The sequence below is a fragment of the Peromyscus maniculatus genome, chromosome 1 (genome assembly GCF_049852395.1).
Source record: "Peromyscus maniculatus bairdii isolate BWxNUB_F1_BW_parent chromosome 1, HU_Pman_BW_mat_3.1, whole genome shotgun sequence".
NCBI lineage: Eukaryota > Metazoa > Chordata > Mammalia > Rodentia > Cricetidae > Peromyscus > Peromyscus maniculatus.
Window position 1 is genome coordinate 9,186,158 of NC_134852.1, and position 15,795 is coordinate 9,201,952.

Consider the following 15,795-nt stretch of genomic DNA (forward strand, 5'->3'; position numbering starts at 1 on the left):
GAGCATAGAAGACCATGCTGAGGGTGGTTTGAAGTTATGAGGACACAGATCATGAAGTTTCAGAGAGGAAGAACATTATTAAGTGGTGACCTAGATACCATTCTTATGATATTTTATCAAAGAATGTGGTTTTTAGCCCTTGTCCAAAATAATCAGCCTGAGGATAAATTAAGGACTTTTGGAGTTTGTCCTGTTGGTTTTAATTCTTGCCTTGGTCTACTATTTCCTCACTCTGGTCCCTTTTCTCTCTTTGGGAATGTTAATGTGTACTCTGTGCCATTGTATGTTGGACGTATATGATCTGATTTTTTTTTTTAAGTTAAGAGATTACCATGCGTTTCAGAAGAGACTTTGAACTTTGGACTTTTAAACAATGCTAAGACTGTTAAAGACTGTGAGGACCTTTGAAGTTGGATTGAATGCATTTTTTGTATTATGATATGGCTACAAGCATACATACAAGAGACAATGCAGAAGTCCAGCTCCAGTGGAGTTCAGGTTCCCAAAGAGGAAGTGTGGTGTCCATAAAGGGAAGGAGAAGACTGACAGGATCTGATGGGGGAAACAGGATGGCTGCTCGTTTATTGAAAAAGAGGCTATACTTTTATACTCTATGATTGCACAATAGTTTAGCCACAGGCAATATTGAAAACAGACTCAGTGTATTACAACATCTTTCCTGAGACAAAAGCAATAAGTCCAGCAAGTATCTAAATGCCTATTGTATTCTCAAGTTCAGCTACTCCACCAGGCACCCTCTTACATCAATGGAAGGGCCACAGGTTCCTCCTACCAGAGGTAAGGAGAATGACTGCTTTAGGAACAGGAAATTTCCTCCAGCCCCTGAAGGAATGGAGGCCCTTTCCAAATGCATGATCTCAGTAAAAGGACTTCCTCTGGGATCAGAGACTCCACTACAATTTAAGAGCAATATCCATTCCCCAAGAGGCATGATGCAGCATAAGAACTGAGCTGTAGCCTAATGGTCTTCCTTTTGGTCTTAGTCTTGCCATTTGGGCCTGTCTCCCTCATAGACTCCCAAAAGAGCTATCTTACCCTTTTTCCATTATAACATACCCTTCTAGATAATGTGGTTTTCATTTTGTGGTCAGGTGTGTCCAGTTAGTAAATCTTTAACTTTTCTGTTCTTGGTATAATGGAGGAGTCACAATTGGGAGTCCTGTGTGCAGAGTCATCATGCTATATGGTTCCACGGTGGTGGGGAATTTTTCCAAAGCATTATTTTATATAAAGAGGTTGCCATTTGGGCCAAGATACACTTCAAGAACTGTTCAACATCCTTAGGCATCAGGGAAATGCAAAATCAAAACTACTCTGAGATCTTATACATGTCAGAATGGCTAAGATCAAAAACACTAATCACAGCTTTTGTTGGAGAGGATGTAGAGCAAGGGGAACACTCCTCCACTTTGGTGAAAGTGAAAACTTGTACAGCTGCTTTGGAAATCAGTATGGCTCTTTCTCAGAAAACTGAAAATTAATCTACTTGAAGACCCAGCTATAGCACTTTTGGGCATTTACCCAAGGAATGCTCAATCTTAACACAAGGAACATGTTCAACTATGTTCACAGCAGCATTATTCATCATAACAAGAACCTGGAAATAACCTAGATGCCCATCAACCGAAGAATGTATAAAGAAAATGTGGTACATATACACAATGGATAACTACTCTGCAGTAAAAAACAATGATATCATGAAATTTGTAGGCAAATGGATGGAACTAGAAGATATCATCTTGATTGAGGTAACCCAGACTCAGAAGAACAAACATAGTATGTACTCACTCATAAGTGGATACTAGATGCGAGGGAAGGGATGGCCAGACTGCAACCCAAAACTCCAGAGAGGCTAGCTAACAGGGAAAGACCCTAGGAGGGACACATGGATGACCCTAAGAAGAAGAAGTGGATTAGATCTACATGAGCAGACTGGACAGGGGTTTGACAGAGCGTGAGGAGTGAGGATAAGAACATAGGGAAATGGGAGGATCAAGCTGGAACAGGGACAGAGTGGGAGGGCAGGGAGGAAGATACCATGATATGTGAGGATATCATTGGACAGGAAGAGGCAGGGTGCTGCGGGGGTGCTCTCAGGAATCCACAAGGTTGACCCCACCTTGATCAGCTGGCAGTGGTCCAGGGGGTGCCTGGACTGGTCTACTCTGGTGACCAGCCTAACAAATAACCTAGCTGTCATCATAGAGCCTTTGTCCAGTGACTGAAGGAGGCAGATGCAGAGATCCACGGCCAGGCACCAGACTGAGTTCTGGGAATCCAATTGATGAGAAAGAGGAGAGATTCTGCAGGCGAGGGACATCGAGATCATGATGGGAGGATGTGCAGAGATGATGGGCCACACTAGTGGAAGCTCATGAACTGTGGACTGATGGCTGTGGAGGCCCCATGGGACTGGACTAAGCCCTCTGGATATGGAAGACGGTTGTTTGGCTAGAAATATTTGGGGGGGCACCCAGGCAGGGGGATTGGGATCTGTTCCTGGTCTATGGGCAGGCTTCTGCAAATCCAGTGCCTTTGGTGTGATACCTTGCACAGCCTTGGTGCAGTGGGAAGGAGCTTGGACCTGCCTAGGCTCAGTGAGCTGGGATCTGCTGACTCCCCATTGGAGATCTCGATTTGGGGGATGTGGGGATGCAGGGTGGCTTGGGAAAGAGGGCTGGGGGTGGGAGGAGGGAAGAAGGGGAATATGGGGATGGATATGGAGAGAGTAGAAAATTCCTTAATAAAGAAAATGAGAAAATAAAATGTGGAACATTTACACCATGGAATATTACTCAGCTGTAAAGAAAAATGACATGATGAAATTTGCAGGCAAAGGAATGGCACAAGAAAAAAAATCATCCTGAGTGAGATAACCCAGACCCAGAAAGACAAACATGGTATGTACGCACTCATGATATAGTTAGTGTAAAGTAAAGGATAACCAGGCTACAATCCACAGTCCCAGAGAGGCTAGGTAACAAGGAAGACCTAAGGAGGGACTCATGGATTTCCCTGGGAACAAGAAATGTAAGAGATGGCTGGGCAGTGGTGGCGCACACCTTTAATTCTAGCATTTGGGAGGCAGAGGCAGGTGGAACTCTGAGTATGAGGCCAGTCTGGGCTACAGAACGAGTTCCAGGAAAGGTGCCAAAACTACACAGAGAAACCCTGTCTTGAAAAATAAAAAAAAAAAGAAAAACCAAAATAAAAAATAAAAAATAAAGATCCCCTGGGTAAACTGGGGATACACAAGGTGGAGGGGTGGGTATGGGAAGGATGGGGATGAGAGATTGAGGTGGGCAGATTACGGTGGGATGGAGGGGGAAAGTAATAAAAGAGATGACTTGACCGGGAGGGGGGGGCATTTCAGGGTTAGAGAGAAACCTCGTGCTAGGGAAATTCTCAGGAATCCATAAGGATGATCTCATCCAAGACTCCTAGCAATAGTGGTGAGGGTCCTGAGCTGGCTATCTCCTGTAATCAGAGTGGTGACTGCCCAAATTGTCATCAGAGATCCTTTATCTAGTAACTTATGGAAGCGGATGCAGAGATACAAAACCAAGTACTGGGTCAAGCACCTGGAGTCTTGCTGAAGAGAGGAAAGAGGGATTGTATGAGCCGGTGGGTCAAGATCATGATGGGGGACCTACAGAGACAGCTGACCTCAGGTCATGTGCTGCGAGCTGCAGGAAAACATGGTGGAATTCAGCAATTATCACAAAAGCTACTACTTGGAAAAGTCAAGGACTTCTCCAAAGGTCAAGCCATGGTTTAAGAAGTCTTAGTGATATTGTAGCTTTTATATATACATTAGTTGGTTCCTAAAAAGAAACATGATTTTCTTGTGTGCTTCAAAGAACTCCTAACAGTGTATTTATCTAAAATGCCTATCAAGCATCCAAGGCCAAGTGAAACAACACATGTCTCCTAGGTCAGGTGGATAACTTATTTCTTGTGCAATTTCGGGTGAGACCCTCCTTTCTTGTACAACCTTACTAATAGACCCCTAACTTCTTACCTAACCACTTCTCAGAAAGTAGACTGAGTACATAGATCCCCTTTTTGATGTACTAACCAGACATTAACACTCAGTTGACGTCTTTTATCACTCCCATTTTGAATGTAAAAGAAAGCCTGGTGGTCACTGCCTAAGGACACTTCTTATGACTCTGTAGAATTCAAGCCTGGTGACCTTCCTCAGCAAGAGGATTGCTATTGCTTGGGCTTATTACTGTATTCCAGGGAGACTTAGGAAAAACATAGAGAACTGAGAGAATAAGGAGACAGAGAAGAGAAAAGAAAATGGAAGAACTACATCGGTAAGAACTTGAGAGGAACAAACTGAGAGGGGGAAGGACTAGATTGAAGAGCTAGAAGAGAATACTACAGGGACAAGATGGAAGATGAGGAAGAACCATATGGGGAAGAACAAGATGGGAGAGAAGGACATGGGAGAGGAGCTGAGATGGGAAATAACAAGAGGATGGGAACCTAGAAGGGGCAGAACTAGTTGAAGGAATTTAAATAGAACCTAGAGGGGACAGCAGATATATATAGAGAGAAATCAGGCAAGAAAGGAGCTAAAAATGAGAGCAGAACAGAAGCTGTGTAGAGAGAGAACTGACACAGAATAATAAAGTGTATGGACTAAGGAGTTTCGTGTACATAGATCCATGTCTTTTCCTCAAAGATTAATTATCAGCTGCTTGTAGATTCTTCCCAGACCCTGGCAGGAACTATCGAGTGGCTGGACCCACAGAGTCCTCAATACTCGTGGCAGCTCAGGAACTCTCGACTGACAGCTAGGGAGCCAGCATGGGACCAAACTAGGCCCTCTGCATGTGTGTGACACTTGTATAGATTAGTCTTTTTGTGGGGCTCCTACCAGTGGAACTAGGACCTGTCCCTGGTGCATGAGCTGGCTTTGGGGAACCCATTCCCCATGCTGGGCTGCCTCGCCCAGCCTTGATGCAGGGAGAGGAGCTTGGTCCTGCCTCAACTTGATGTGCCACACTTTGTTCACACCCATGGGAGGTCTGCCCCTGTCTGAATGGAGACTGAAGAGGAGTGGATAGGGGTGTAGAGCGGAGGTGAGTGTGGGGACAAGAGGGGAGAGCAATGGGAAACTTAAGTCAGGAGGTAAAATAAGTGGAAAATTAATAATTTTCAAAAAAAATAGTCTGCCATTTCATACAATTTCATCCTTCAAAACCTACACAAAATTTCCCAAAGAAAAGGCATAAGGAAACCCCTATAACACATCACGAGAACCACTGAAAATGAAACTTGAAAGGTGCTGGAGAATTGTGATCACAAGGTCAGAGTGCTGCAGCTTTGCACAGCCTCGGTGACAGCCATGTGGACAAATGCCAAGGCAAGGGAATGGATGTGCTGTTTGAATAAAAACAGTCAGCATGGGGGGCTGAAAAGATGGCTCAGTGGTTAAGGGCACTGACTGCTTTCCCAAATGACCCGGGTTCAAATCCCAGCACCCACATGGCAGCCAACAACTGTCTGTAACTCCAACCTCTGACACTCTCACACAGACTTGCATGAAGGCAAAAAATTTCAAAACTTAAAAAAAAAAGTCAGCATAGGCTCATCAGTTTGAAAGCTCAGTCACCAGGAAGTAGCATTGTTTGAAAAGATAAGGAGCTATGGCCTTGTGGGAGGAAGTATGGAGTAGGCTTTGAGGTTTCAAAAGCCCAGGCCAAGCCCAGAGTCTCCCTCTCTGCATACAGATGAGGATCTAGTGCTCAGCTGCTGCTCCCATGCCTCCCTGTGTAGCACCATGCTTCTGTGCCAGGAGGACAATGGACCAAACCCCTGAAATTGTAAGTAAGCCACCAATCAAAAGCTCCCCATCAGAAGAGTTCCTTTGGTCATGTTGTGCCTTCACAGTGATAAAACAGTGAGTAAACACAGATACCTGCAGACGATGGGATTTCACTCAGCTGCAACTCAGAAAACTGCAATTTGCAAGTATGCAGTAGAAGGCGGTAAACATTGTACTGAGAGAAGCAGGGCAGACCCGAAAAGACACATGTTGCATGTTCTCCCTAACAGGTGGATCTCAGTGCTGAGTATTTAAACTTGTGTGTATTTATTTTGAAGAACTTGAAGAATCTAGAAAACAAGAAAGGGGCCATTGGTAGAGGGAAGAAGAAAAACCTTAAGGGAGACAGCATAGCAGAACGCAGGTGATATTAAAGGGGATATGAAGGAAAGAGGAGGGAGGTCTGACCAGGGAGAGCACGGGAACATGGGGCGGAAGCAGAGCAGGGGAGCAGATAGCTAAAATAAGGATGTCCTTAAAAGCCACATGGAAATCAGCTATTTTATATGCTTGCTAAATATTTTGTGTATATAGGCATGTGTATAGATATGTGTGCATGTATATGTACACATATCCATATAAAAATGTGTAAGTAGAGTTACCCTACACATGGAATTATTCTAGTAGGAATTAAATGTGATCAAAACTGATAGTATGTACATCTCAAAGGTCTTAGGGGAGGGAGAAATAGTAGAGATGATGGAGGGTATGTCCTAAGATACCAGTGGAGGTAGGAAGAAAACGAGCTAGAGGAGCAAGGAGGTACAGGAAAGGCACTGGAAAAGGGATCAGTCTAAAGACCAATGCCACAGATGTAATAGAATATCTCAATTAAACACATTTTCTGATCAAAAGATAAATCAAAAGAAAGAAGATAGGTGCTGTGCTTGAGAAGGAAACACACACCGGAGCGTGGATGTTGCTCACAGGCTCAGTGGGAGAGGACCATTCTAAGAAAACAAGACAGACTAGGGGACTCTATGTATGAGAGGGAGTAGAGATGCAGCACATGAAGCTGAGTTTGAGACTCTGACTGGGGGGAAAGACATTAAGAAAGAAAGACTCAAATGAAATAATCAAAGGTGGGATCAGGTAGACAGTTCATACTCTGTTGGAGGTGCACAAGCAGACCGGAAACTCAATTAGTTGCAGGTGTTATATATGGCAGGATGAGGAGATGGGTTAGCTTGTGCAATAGGGGGTCTTGGAGAAGTCCAATGCTGCAGTCATCATGGATGAGGAAGTTGAAATGATACTACCCTCACTATCAATATCTACACAAGGACCAGAGAAACGCTTTGGCATTCCCATGTGTCTAGATCATAGTCATCAATGGCATGACAATGCTCAAGTCAACCTTCATTGTGGAGCCGTTTGCCATGGTGGTCCAGCTGTTAGGCAGGCCTGCTATGGTGTGTGACGACATTCAGTGCTCCTCCACATCCTTGAGCCTCACGCTGGGCGCCAATTGTCCAGGCCAGCGAGATCTTCAGCAGAGACCCTAGAAGGAGGGATGGTGAATAAAAGGGACAAGAGACACAAAGAATTGACAGCAAGACAGTATTCTGATCAAGCTGAAATTTTTTATTTTTCTTAGGCAGGTTTTATAGTAAGCAGACCAGGAAGCTTTCTTTGGGAAAAAATTAGGGGACTCTTGAGTTGCCAAGCAACCCAACCACAAAACATTGTTACTAATGGTCAGTATAGCAGAAAGACAAGGAAAGGTTATTTTCTAATAACTCAGGACTTGTCCAGGCATGTCAAAAGTTTCTGGTTAGTGGCTCAATGCTGGACAACAGAAACTTAACTCAGGCAGGCAATATGGCAAGGCTTACAACTGTGCCTGGCACCGGCATTTACATGAGATCTGGGAAGGGGGTAGCTAGGCTCTCAGCTTAGGGCTCCTGAAGGCCCCATGGGCTCTCTTCTGCTCTTCCAAGCATGCAGCAATAGAGTGCCAAGGCCCAATAGGATAATGATAGCCAGGATAAGCCGGATGAAATTCTCTAAACTGCTACGTAACTGTTTAGGAGATTCTGTGAAGAAAAAAAGGCAAACTTGAAAGTGTTTATATCAACAAATATCAATTTTTGGCTGTTTTTTATAAGACCACGACATTTTGGTCTCAGAAACAAATACATCTCTACATGAATTATAGAAAGACCCCTTCTGACAAATACACAGAAATGTAAGGAAAGCGAAGGAGGCCTTTTGGTTGGATGAGCTATGGCCAAATAGATATCAAAATGCTGCTACTGCATTTTCTACAATGTCAGACTCATACAAGGATCATTTTTCTTTGAAACAAAGCACAAAAAGAGATGCATGATGAAGCTCTACCTAAATCATTACAGACTATATAGATATATGTTTTGTCTCCTGTGTGGAATTAGTGTATAAATATGTGTGTGTGTCTGTCTTTGTCTGTATGTATGTGTCTCTGTGTGTCCATGTCTGTGTGTGACTGTGCTTCTGTTTGTGTGTGTGTGTGTGTGTGTGTGTGTGTGTGTGTGTGTGTGTGTGTGTGTATTACACATATTCATCAGATAAAGAAGTAAAGAAGAAAGAGACTGGGTAGGAATAGAAGACTGGTGGGAGTGAGAACAGAGGCAAAAGAGTAACAGAGGTGAACATGGTCACAGTACAGGATGTACCTGAAGAACATGTCATTGTAAACTCATCACTTTGTGCAATGGATAGAAACTTACAAAAATGTTTGATGTGAATTTTCTGTGGAATGAACGGATATAAAATATCAGGTAGAAAGAAGAAAGATAATAAGAAGGCTGGGTGAAAGGCGAACTTGGGGTGACAGAGATGATGTAACAAAGAAGGAACAAGATTTGAAAAGTGTTTTCAGGACACAAATGAGAGTTTGATAATGAGCCACGTGAGAACTGAGGGCAAAAGAGGATCCCTGAAGAATTCTGGTTCAAAGGGGACAGATGCACTCTCTGTTGATACAAGGACTTATGTGAGGAGAATGCAAGGATGCTTTCCAATCTGGGGCTTTGTTGAACTATGTGCTAAATGTCTTCAAAGATAAATTTCAAATATCCCTTTGGATATATAGTTCTGAACATCGTAGAGGATTTCTCAGCTGCAGCAGTAAAATTAAAATCCATCATCAAATGTTGCATAGAAGTGGATGTCTAAGTATGAGCAGACCCCACCAACACTCCTGTATTCCAACAGCTCACATAAAAGCTCATCATGGGCCATCCTATTTTCTACTCTACACGGGACGTCTTCCTCCTGCCTCCTCATGTCCATCTTCCCATCTTTAACCCATGCACACTTGATGTTTTCTATCCCAAGTTTTCTATCTCAACTATGTCCCCAACTGGAACTTCCACGGCCCTGTGCCCTTTGTTCCCCACACCTGAAACATGTCCCAACTCTTAAAACCCCAAGACATCCCTAAGGACCAGATGTTCTAAGATATAAAGAAATAAGTCCCCTCCATCAAGAAATCTGGCACTGCTGTTTCTGAGTTCTCTTCTGTTAATGTTTCCTGCATTCTCCACTGGACTGATGGCTGTTCAGAGGGGGCACTATGATGACAAAGGCTGGTGAGACAGATAAGAGTAGTACTCGTCTCTCACCAAGGAAACTTCATGACACAACAGATGAAGACCATTACACATTGCATCACATATGGCATTACAAAACAACAAACCAAAATGCAGACATGTGAAAGTGGATGGAAGAAAAGCCCACGAGGCCTTGACCCTACATAAATAACTACAGGGAACTAGGAATTCTGAGAGTGAGAGAAATGGTCTTCCCCAGGGAGGAGAACACCAGTTGGTTATCCAATGCCAAATGGTCAGATCTGTAAACACACAACAACATTATACAGACTAAGGAGGGTATATTAGAAATATATACATCCATCTACATATACATAAATGCATGTATCAACAATTAATGAAAAGGAAGCCATGTATTTGAAAGAGAACAAGGGGGTACATGGGAGGGTTTAGAGGAAGAAAAAGGAGGAATGAAATGACATATTATATCATAATCTAAAAGGCAAAAGAAAAAACAGATGTTCTCTTGAAATCTAAAAAATCACCTTCAATGGAGAAACTAGCAGATATATTCCAATTGTTCTGTCCTGTTGGATAGTGATAAATTTGTCACACACACAATTCAGAAAGAAACATTGGAGGACAACAGTCAGCAATCACGTGGAACACCATCTTTCAGAAAGGTTCTCATTATGGATAGGTGAGGACTTCTAGTCCCCAGATGAATATTCTCGTATCTACCCCAAAATAATATAATTAACACATAATGTTCAGAGTCCATAATGCAAATGGAGCAATTCCAGTCAGAATAGCAGTGTGGTGTGCAACACACAGCACACAGGAGACATGCAGTGGAATTGGCATATCTCACATGGCATCCCTTGAGGACTCTCTAAGCACAGAGATAAGGAACAAGAACCAGGCATACTTACCTGGGATTGAAAACTCAAGGGGGTCACTAGGCAGTGACCACAAGTAGGAATTGTGTTTGTAAGAGCCAAAGCATTTGTAGGTCCTCTGGTGCTCCAGGCTCACATGAGAGATGAGGAATGTGTTGTGGTCCTGCCGTGAGCAGTTCTGGGGAAAGGAAGCATTTCCATCTCTGCAGAGGATGAAGATATTAAAGGAACCGTGTATGTGGCAGTGGAGAGTTGCATTGATTTCTGAGAATCCCTGAGGTCCTGTATCAACAGTAAGCAAAGGCTTCTCCATGTAAACACCTGGAAGAAAAAGACTCTGATGTTAGTTGCTTCTGGTGACACATTCTTTAATATGAACACTTCATAGGCAGAGGTAGGTGGATTGTTGTGAGTTTAAATTAACCTGCTCTATATCGAGGTTTCAAGGCCAGACTGAGTTACATGATGAGACCCTGTCTCAAAAAAAATTACAAAAAGAACCTTGTATTAGTTAGGACTTCTGTTGATGCAATGAACAAACATGACCAAAAGCAAGTTGGACAGGAAAGGGCTTATTTGGCTTACACTTCAGCATTACTGTTCATCACTGATAGAAGTCGGGACAGGAACACAAGCAGGGCAGGATGCTAGAGGCAGGAGCTGATGCAGAAGCCATGGACAGATGCTGCTAACTGACTTGCGTCCTCTGGCTTGATCAGCCTGCTTTCTTATAGAACCCAACATCAGCCCGGTAATGGCACAACCCATCATGAGCTGGGCCCTACCCCATTGATCACTACTTGAGAAAATGCCTTGCAGCTGTATCTCATGGAGGCATTTCTTCCACTGAGTCTCCTTCCTCTCTGATGAATCTAGCTTGTAACAATGGACACAAGTTGACCCTAAACTAGCCAGGACAACTCTGTTATTTAAAACATGATGAAAATAAGCCTACATTTCACAGAGTCTGACCAGAGAGAAGAAAAGATGAAGACAAAAGGAATCTCATCAATTGGCAATCTATAGGGACCACAAAACATGTTTGTATCATTTTCCATGAACCAGGACCATAGAGAGTGTCTATGTATATACAGAAGGCTGCTGTCAATTCCCATGAACTCCATCCTTTAGGAGATATAAGTACTGTTCTGAAAGGAACCTAGAACAAGGTCAGCATAGAGGGAGGGTCACAAATCAAAACGGAAGGGTCGGGGGATGAATCTTAGTTGGTCAAATTCTTGCCCGGGGCCTAAAATCATCACCATATGAATGGTGTCATTGTCCACCTCTATCATGACAGCACTAGGAGACTAGAAGCAGAGGGGTCATAAGTACAAGATTTGTTTGGATACACAGCAAGGTCAAGGCCAGACTGGGATACTTGAGAACCTGTCTCTAAAAACTGCCAAGAAAAATGGAAATTGAAAAGGAAAGGATGAAATGAGAGAAGAGAAAGAGAGTAGTGGGCGAGGGCAGGAGAGGTGAAGAGAGAAGGGGAGGGGGGTAAAAAAGAGATGAGAGGAGAGGGAAGAGATCCATATATGGGAGTAGAGACACAGGGCAGGGCCTGGGATGGGGCAAATGTGATTCAGTGAGGTAGGCATCAGAGACTGAGTCTGAAGAACAGTGCGCTTGGGCAGTTACTCACCTGTCACCACCAGCTCCAGTTTGTCACTAATTTGTGGCAATTCGCCTAACTTGGAGTGTTCACAGTAATAAATCCCAGCATTTCTGTGTATCATATTCTGCAGACTGAATTCAAACACCTCCTGGGCTCCCTGTGGGGTACGATCAAACCACTTTGCATCTGGTACATAATGGATTAGACGCACTCTGATCACTCCTGGAGGGGTCCTGCAGAAGATGGTCACAGCACTGCCTGTGGAAATCACAGCTCCTGGAAATGCCCAGATGGAAGGCTGGGGTGATAGCCCTGGAGAGACACAGGAAAAGAGAGCTAGTCAACTAAAGAAAGGAAAGCCAGGTTCCCAAGGAGCTGTAGAATAGCTCCAAAAACAATTACTAACCAAGAAAATGCCCCACAGACATGCCCACAGGCCAATATGGTGGGGGCAATTCCTCAGTTGATGTTTCTTCTTCCCAGAGGACTCTAGCTTGTGCCATGTTGAAAGAAAACTAACCAGCACACCTCCAGAGAGAAGTCTCACATTTTCAGAATTGATCTTCAGACATAGTTCTGACATAGTGACTGTGTGTCTGTGTGTCTGTATGCGTGTGCATGTTTGTATTTGTATGAGTTGAAACTAAGAAGGGGATCATGAGAAAAATAGAACTCAAGATAGGTAGGAAATTGAAAGTGTAATGAGATGACGTAACAGGAAAGCAGCAATGGGGACTATCCTGGGGAAAAAAGCAGCAATAATAATAACACATGTGGCTGTGAACAGAGATCTGAGTGCTGAGATTAAAGGTGTGTGTGCGCCATCACACTTGGCCTGCATTTTAATTTAAAAGTTAATTGAGACAGCCAGTCATGGCACATGACTTTAATGCCAGCACTTGAAAGACAGAGGCAGAGGCAGGTAGATCTCTGTGAGTTTGAGGCCAGCCTGGGCTACAGAATGAGTTCCAGGACAGCCAAGGTTACACAGAGAAACCTGTCTAAAAAAAACCAAAACAAAAACCACATGATTACAAAGAAAGAAGACAAAAGGCTGGTGACATGGCTCAGTAGATAAGCATACTTGCTTATACTTGTAGCTTGAGGATCTGAGTTCAAATCTCCAGCATTCGCACACAAACAAGCATACATGGAAGCATGGCTGTACATACTTGTAACACTGGGGTGTGGGGACAAGAGAGACTCAAGAGCCTGGTGATTCAGCCAGCTGAACCAAATCAGCAAGTTTCAGGTTAGGTGATAGATCCTATCTCAGGGAAATATGGTGGAGAGTGGGAGAGGAAGACACTTGGACACCTTGCTCTGGACTCCTCATGTATGCATACACACCCACACCCTGTGTACATGCACACACACAAACCACACACCACTCACATTGTGGTTTAAATGTGAAAGAAGAGAAAAGCAGAAGTGGGAAGAACTATGGGAGGAAGGGAAACAGTTGGCAGCAGAGAAGGGACCCGGGAGAGGGAAGAGGGGGAGGGCAACCGTGAGAACCAAGAAGAACGGCACATGTGGAAAGATGCTTGAGGAAAATACTTTCTGTGCCCTTGTAGATGTAACAGTCTTATTAAATAAGAAACACAGAGTCAAACAGAGTTAAAAGCCCAAAAGGTCTGAGCAGTAGCTAAGAGCTGAGACTAAAACCACCTTCTATGGTTGGTAGTGAGATAAAAGTTGTGTGTCCCATGCCTGCTGTGTCCTTGAACACACAAACTCTGCCTGCCATGTGATCAGATTAAATGCATGCACCACCACCGGGCTGCTTCTGCTATGGCTTGCTATTATTTCTGACCCCCAGGCAACTTTATTTATTAACATACAAATAAAATCACATTTCAGCACAAATAAAATATCACCATATGTTCTAATCAAAAAACTGGTGATATTAAAAAGAAAATACACTTGTGTTGGTGGTTGGAGGATGTACCTGGGAGACAAGGTTCTGGGCATGTCAGTGAGGGGTAGCCCAGATTCAGGTTGTCTCTGGCCCTGCCTGTGAGAGAGCAGACTGATTAGATTCACTGAGGTGGGAGCACCCACCCTAAAAGTGAGAAGCACCATTCTCAGGGCTTGGGTCACTGCATTAAAAAAGGAGAAAGGTAGCTGAGCTCAGGCACCCTCAGCCTCTGCTGGTGGGATGTTGACCACCTGCCTCAAATTCCTGCCACCATGCCTTCCCACCATGATGGATGCACCTCGAGTCCCTCAAACTGCAATAAAGTAAACCGTGACTTCCTTAAGTTGCTTTAGTCACGTGTTTCACTGCAGCAATAAAGACTACACTATACTATACTGTACTATATTGTACTGTACTATACTATATTGTACTGTACTATACTATACTATATTGTACTATACTATACTATACTGTACTGTACTATACTATACTATACTATACTGTACTGTACTATACTATACTGTACTATACTATACTGTACTGTACTGTACTATACTATACTGTACTGTACTATACTATACTGTACTGTACTATACTATACTATGCTGTACTATACTATACTATACTGTACTATACTATATTATACTGTACTATACTATACTATACTATACTGTACTATACTATACTATACTGTACTATACTGTACTATACTATATTATACTGTACTATACTATACTGTACTATACTATACTGTACTATACTATACTGTACTATACTATACTATACTATGCTGTATTGTACTGTACTATACTATACTATACTGTACTATACTATACTATACTGTACTATACTATATTATACCGTACTATACTATACTATACTGTACTATACTATACTGTACTGTACTATACTGTACTGTACTATACTATACTATACTGTACTGTACTGTACTGTACTGTACTATACTGTACTGTACTATACTGTACTGTACTATACTATACTATACTATACTATACTATACTATACTATACTATACTATAATATACAGTACTATACTATACTATACTGTACTATACTATACTGTACTGTACTATACTATACTGTACTATACTATACTGTACTGTACTATACTATACTATACTGTACTGTACTGTACTATACTATACTATACTGTACTGTACTGTACTATACTGTACTATACTATACTATACTGTACTATACTATACTGTACTGTACTGTACTATACTGTACTGTACTATACTGTACTGTACTATACTATACTATACTGTACTATACTATACTGTACTATACTATACTGTACTATAGTATATCATACTATACTGTACTATACTATACCATACTATACTGTACTATACTGTACTATACTATACTAGAGCAGTTAGATATACAGGATACACAGAGAATGGGGTTTTATTCAGACAGAAAGATGAACTGATATAATTTACAAGAATATGAAAATATCCTCATATTGAGCAAAAAAAAAATCAGGCTCAAATAGTGTATGTATTGTCTCCTATATGAAATCGGTATACATATATGTTTTTGTGTCTGTATGTCTTGGTTTGTGTCTTTATATAGATATATGTATGTGTGTATATACATCTATATAATATTCATATTCATCACATAAGAATAGAAAGGACTTATGTGAGGAGGATGTGGGGATGCCTTCCAGTCTGGAGTTTGTTGAGATGTGTGATAAATGTGTGCAAAGATAAATTTCAAATATCCCATTGGATATATAGTTCTGAACATCATAGAGGATTTCTCAGCTGCAGTAGTAAAATTAAAATCCATCATCAAATGTTGCATAGAAATGGACGTCTAAGTATGAGCAGACCCTTCAACATTCCTGTATGCCACCTGCTCACATAAAAGCTCATCATGGGCCATCCCATTTTCTACTCTACAGGGGATTTCTTTCCCCTGCCTCCTCATGT

The 15,795-nt window shown here is 42.4% G+C and overlaps 1 protein-coding gene across 1 annotated transcript; it reads right to left on the reverse strand.

The window, feature by feature from the left end:
* Positions 1-7,423: 7,423 nt before the first annotated feature.
* On the reverse strand, positions 7,424-12,496 carry LOC143268213 (leukocyte immunoglobulin-like receptor subfamily A member 5). The gene is made up of 4 exons (XM_076549354.1): positions 12,442-12,496; positions 11,941-12,225; positions 10,326-10,613; positions 7,424-7,896 (listed from the first exon to the last, which is right to left on the reverse strand). The coding sequence occupies exons 1-4, from the start codon at positions 12,494-12,496 to the stop codon at positions 7,751-7,753; spliced, it is 774 nt and encodes a 257-aa protein (XP_076405469.1). The 3' UTR covers positions 7,424-7,750.
* Between the last annotated feature and the right edge of the window lie 3,299 nt (positions 12,497-15,795).

Excerpts from the sequence above, each read along its gene's own strand:
- LOC143268213 (XM_076549354.1), bottom strand. The coding sequence starts at position 12,496 with ATGTCAGAACTATGTCTGAAGATCAATTCTGAAAATGTGAGACTTCTC. Across the intron at positions 12,226-12,441 it reads TGTGAGACTTCTCTCTGGAG|GGCTATCACCCCAGCCTTCC; the intron begins GTGTGCTGGTTA and ends GTGTCTCTCCAG. Across the intron at positions 7,897-10,325 it reads CCTTGAGTTTTCAATCCCAG|AATCTCCTAAACAGTTACGT; the intron begins GTAAGTATGCCT and ends TTTTCTTCACAG.